Source organism: Carya illinoinensis, chromosome 9, assembly GCF_018687715.1.
Source record: "Carya illinoinensis cultivar Pawnee chromosome 9, C.illinoinensisPawnee_v1, whole genome shotgun sequence".
NCBI classification, from domain to species: Eukaryota; Viridiplantae; Streptophyta; class Magnoliopsida; order Fagales; family Juglandaceae; genus Carya; species Carya illinoinensis.
The window spans coordinates 38105018-38110408 of NC_056760.1; the positions used below are offsets into that span (position 1 = coordinate 38105018).

Consider the following 5391-nt stretch of genomic DNA (forward strand, 5'->3'; position numbering starts at 1 on the left):
GCGTAGCACAACTGTCGATGCACTTGGTGTGAGTTGCAACTCCCAGGGGCACGCAACACCGCTGATGCTTGCAGTGGCTTAGCCAACACAAAGTTTTTAAAACTCAAAACAATAAATAGCACTCATCGTAGTTAAAATATATGTGAGAAAAGAAAAATAGGCTTTTGGTAAACTAGAAGCAACTATTAAAAAAGATGCTTCGATACCGATGTTAGAGTGCACAGCAGAATACCTCAAGCACAACTTTTCAAGTTGCTTCACAAGTTTATCTAGTGTGACTAAATAATCCAATAAGCCTCAAGCGTCTCCTCTTGGTGGTAAAGTGTACTATGTAGAATAAATTAAAGAAACACCCAACTAACTCCATAGCTTAAATGTTTAGTCAAGAGAAAACAAAAATAGAGAGATTCTATATTAGAGATTCTATATAGCCCTCCCTGTGCACCACTTAAGGCCAGCCTTAAATTATGGTATTAAAGTGGCCATTGCCACTTTTCTTCTTAAACATGTTACATGTCATTACAGCATAGGAGGGAGTCTGCCCTTGTGGGCACCCTTTTTCAAGTTGTTCCACAAGTTTATACAATGTGACTAAATAATCTAACAAACCTCAAGCGTCTCCTCTTAATGGTAAAGTATACTATGTAGAATAAACTAAAGTAACACTCAACTAACTCCACAGCCTAAATTCTCACTCAAGAGAAAACAAAAATAGAGAGATTCTATACTGATCTAGGATAGATGTGGGAACCTGAGATGGGGGCTATATGTAGCCTTCATGTGCACCACTTAAGGCCAACCTTCAATCCTCGTATTAAAGTGACCATTGGCACTTTTCTTCTTAGCATGTAATGACCATTAAGGAGAAAGGGGGGGCTTGTCCATGCGGGCGTCCCTCCACTTACAATGGGTATAAATGATTAATGTAGTCTGCACTATTTCTAATTTTTTATTGTTTGCCCCTAGCATATATCACCTCCTCCCTCCACCAATGACTTTTTTTTCTTTTTAAAAATACATGAAAAATGCGTAAAAGAGTAGCCATGTGCGCATAGATAATTAAAGGCATGATAGTTAATAGGTTAGGAGATTCATTTAACCTAAGTACCATAACGAGAGAAGGAAAATAATAAACTAGCATCATTTTATAACTATATTTATAACTTTATTTCAAATGAAGGCCAGGTAGTACTTAGTTTTACAAGAAATATTAAGTCTACACAAAAATTTTTATATAAGGATATTTACACACTAGTAATATGTCAAATCTATTAAACAAAAAAAAAATACTGATAGATTACATTAAATCATGTCCGTATATAAACTTTATTCTATATGATATTTGTGTAGACTAAAAATTTCTCTTGGTTTATGATGGTTAATCGAGGGTACACCTAAGTAACTCGATCCCAAGAAATGGGATAGGTATTGAGCCTATTACCCAACCCAATCTTCATCCAACCCAATCTTCATTTGGTAGGCCTCGCTGTCATCTCTAAAGGCGATTAAGTTCATGTTAGCTTTGGATCGTGCCCATGAGCCGCAATCCAATACCATCGACCGAAACATAAAAGATTCTATACCCCTTGAATAATTTGCATGTACAAGATGCTCGTCCGGCTTGTTTAGATCCACTCCTTTATGAAGAAAAAACAACTAATTGAAGCTCGGTTTTGTGAGCAAATTATGTAACATTCAAATCTGTTTGAAGCTTTGCATTACATGATGTTATTTTTTGCCCCTTAGAAAAACAGAAGCGATTGTGTTCTTACCTTGGTTTGGCAGATATAAGGGGGTGGGGTTTACATACAGTTGACAAAAAAAGGATATGGCCAAGGTATCTTATAGGGTAAAAGAAGACGAAAAGTTGCTCTTGCTGGCCCACAGACTTGACCTCTATCTTTAATCGCCTTTAGACTCGAAACCTTTTCGATAAAACCATTTTAAGGGCATTTCATCAACAAATGTAATGAAACAGAACCAGATCTTATGCCAAAATATAAATATTAAAGGTCATTTTCCTTCCCTTAATTCGACCATAGGCAAATGTCCGTGTCACCCACGAAAACAAGTGACAAAGAGTATTCTTTTGTTAACATAGGCAAATGTACAAAGAAACAACATTATAAAAAGATCAAGCATGAACCCTTAAGTCACCTAGGTTTCTTCAACAAGATAATGTTCTTTCTTCCCTCATGGATGGAGACTACCACCGAAAGTTTCAGTTTAGCCCAGTTTTTATTGGAGTTCTTGGTGTTATTGCAGGAGCAATTGTGTTTGCAACATACCATTACATTGCTGTTGCCTGCTGCAACCGGAGGCTGGCAGCACCAAGCCCACCTAGCAGACACCATTTAGCCCCTCAAACCAACCAAGAAAATAGGCCTAGCAGCACAAGCAATTCAATGGTACAACTCCTTCCAGTTTTCAGATACTGCAAAGAAACTGAACAAGAAACATGTTCTGTGTGTTTGTGTGAGTTTAAGGAAGCCGAGGAGATTCGAGCATTGCCTGAATGCCTACACTTGTTTCATGTTACTTGTATTGATACATGGCTCAACAGCCACTCTAATTGCCCCCTTTGTCGTGCTGATACTATGCCTTCGCCGCATGCGATCTTGTCTTTGCCAAATATTACGGCAAGGCCGCCTCCGGAGGTACATGGCTTGCAGGATTCTGGAGCTTGATTTTCTTCTTCAAATGATTGATAGATGGCTTGGCATTTCAAGCCAGCCAATTCTGTTAGCACGATTGAATGTGTAGTTAAACGGCTTGGACATCTGTACGTACTGCTCGTGGCAATAGGTAGATTGTTCATTTGAAAGATAGAGGTAAGCGTTTGGTCAATTGCAAACATGTTAAAATCATCGTCATATATACGTTTTGGTATTAATTATTTCCGCAATCCGTTAATCTTCATTCCTAGAAAAACTATTCTTGTTAATCTTGATAGTCTCAGAAGTGATGAATCCAGATATTAGGCGAACTTTGGATCTATTCAGAGTATCGTCCTGCATGTCCGACCCAATGATGCTTTATCAGGCAAAGAAGATTCTTTAAAAGGGCCTTTGTCTGAATCTATATTAGAGGTCTAAGACTCAGCCCAGGTAGCCTTTCACAACCTGATTATGGCATTCTGCTCTGGGTCTTACAAACCCACAACTGCTTCAAGAAAATAAGGGCAGCTTAGCCCAATCACTTGTGTCTTGAACCCATAGAGAGGACACCAATGATAAAATTTAAGGAAAATAGCCGATGCAAATTACAATATTGATGTGAGAAAAAAAGGTTGTATTATTACAGATATATATATAAATATATATATATATATTTTCTTTTTCTTTTACTTTTTGTGGCACAGAAATATAAATTTTAGGTAAGGGAGTTTTGGGGTGTTGCGATCAATGACCATGATGGTACGTGAGCTTTGTCTTCTATATCCCCCACCTTTTCCGTCAATTATTGCACCTTAAAATTCCAGAGAACCCCACCTTCCGCAGATGCTAACGTCTTCATCTCTAACTCTAAGCTCCCAAAAAAAAACCTGAGGGGTTAAAAAAAAAAAACTCAAAAGCATAAGCTGCTGCAATACCACTCTCCTCCGCCATGGAGAGCGCCCCCACCATTTTCAGCCGACCACCGCCTCCCTTCCCTGCACCGCCCCGCAGCGTCGATTTGTCCCCGCTTGAATTCGTCCTCGCTCTCGTCGCCGTGGTCACCATCCCCGCCTTGGTCTACACCTTCTTCTTCGCCGTGAAGTGCCCTCCCAACCCTTTTCGACGACGCCACAGGAGCTTCTCCGGGAGACTCTCCAGCGACAACGATGGGAATATCAGCAGCAGAGAGGTGGTTTCGGATGTGAAGTTTGAGAAGGAAACCCATGTCAAAGACATTGAAGGTGAGTGTCCAGTGTGTTTGTCGGTCTTTGCCGATGGCGAAGAAGTGAAGCAGCTGAGCGTCTGCAAACACTCTTTCCATGCTCCTTGCATCGATTTGTGGCTCAATTCTCATTCTAATTGTCCGGTTTGTCGTGCTTCTATCGCCGTTAAGCGTCCTAAAGTCACAGCCTCGGCCAGAGATGAAGATAATCAGCAAGGTTTGCCGGATGCCTCTGCCTTGGTTTGACAGTATTTACCCAGATTATTCTTGGTCTTCCTCTTTTTCTTCATCTTCTTTATTTGTTTTCTTCTTTTGGAAAAGTGAGTGCTTTTTTTGTTTGGCGAGAAGGCAGTTAACTTTTTTGCTTTTTCACCACTTCACCAACAAAAAAAAAATGTAGTTTATAGTGTTGGAATTATGAGAGGCTTCGAGCACCAAGAAGATGGGGGAATTCAAGGCAGGCAATTAATTAGGGTTACAGATGTCTGACATTCTGTTTTGATCGATCCTGAATCATTTCTGTTCTAACACTGAGAAATAACAAGTTTGAAGCCCTTTACATCAAGATAGCTGGACAGAGAATCAAATATATTTGATCAGTGGGAAATCCAAAAAAAAAAAGAAGAAGAAGAAGAAGACAGGGCACTAAAGCTTTATTAATGTCGTAAACAGGGTACTTCAGATCGATAAAGAACAAAAACTGCCATTAATGCTGAGGATGCTGAGAAATGGAAGAGAAGGAAGCGTGTGCAAATCCCATAGTTATGGAACTCGGAGAAATCCCAGCTCTAAAATCTCATCCAAGTGTCAGAAATATCTCCATATGGATCTCAAGTTTCATGTTCACCATTAATTATGGATGCTTGTAAATTGCAGTGACACGTTACTGGGAAAGAGCCAAATCAGTTTCTGGACTCTTTTGCCACTTCTTTTTGTCCTACTTTTCCACCCCACTTGAATAAATGGAGAACATCTGCAAAGTGGCATTAATATTCATACTTCTGCATAGCTTCTTGAGATGCAAAATATGATTGAACACTGAGAAAGATCCTTATACAGTGCCACATCACTGTGTTTATTTCCAAATTTTACTGTATTTAATGTTGAAATCATATTTATCTGCTTCCTTCCTAATTGTTCAGAGTTTAAACAAAAGAGAAAATAGTAAAAATGGCAATGGGCAAGTAGAATCAGACTTCTCTGGAGAAGAACCCTAAAATCAAGCCTTTGCAGTCGGTGGCCCCTACATACACTGAAGAGAGAGTATGGGAATCTTATCACAAAGGCAAGACAGCATGATTACTAGGAGAGAGGAGCAAGTGGGACGTCTCATTCATTAGAGTTTTCTTGCTTCCAAAGTCTCGTTTAGGTAGACCAGTACCATTATGAAAAACCCCTATAAACCTGAGAAAAAAAGCTAATTAAGTTGATTAGCAGACAGCTCACCCAGTTCTTCTAAATTAAAGTTTCAGGAAAGTGTTTGATTTGATCAGGAAAATTGCATCTGTTTTC

The 5391-nt window shown here is 39.3% G+C and overlaps 2 protein-coding genes across 2 annotated transcripts; both read left to right on the forward strand.

Moving 5' to 3' along the window:
- Nucleotides 1–2180: 2180 nt before the first annotated feature.
- Nucleotides 2181–2972, forward strand: LOC122275808 (RING-H2 finger protein ATL51-like). Its single transcript, XM_043085070.1, has one exon. The coding sequence runs from the start codon at nucleotides 2196–2198 to the stop codon at nucleotides 2685–2687; it is 492 nt and encodes a 163-aa protein (XP_042941004.1). The 5' UTR covers nucleotides 2181–2195; the 3' UTR covers nucleotides 2688–2972.
- A 493-nt stretch (nucleotides 2973–3465) lies between these two features.
- On the forward strand, nucleotides 3466–4875 carry LOC122275807 (RING-H2 finger protein ATL33). The gene has a single exon (XM_043085069.1). It carries the CDS (start codon nucleotides 3607–3609, stop codon nucleotides 4123–4125), a length of 519 nt encoding a protein of 172 aa, XP_042941003.1. The 5' UTR covers nucleotides 3466–3606; the 3' UTR covers nucleotides 4126–4875.
- Nucleotides 4876–5391: the final 516 nt, after the last annotated feature.

Excerpts from the sequence above, each read along its gene's own strand:
- LOC122275808 (XM_043085070.1), top strand. The coding sequence starts at position 2,196 with ATGGATGGAGACTACCACCGAAAGTTTCAGTTTAGCCCAGTTTTTATT.
- LOC122275807 (XM_043085069.1), top strand. The coding sequence starts at position 3,607 with ATGGAGAGCGCCCCCACCATTTTCAGCCGACCACCGCCTCCCTTCCCT.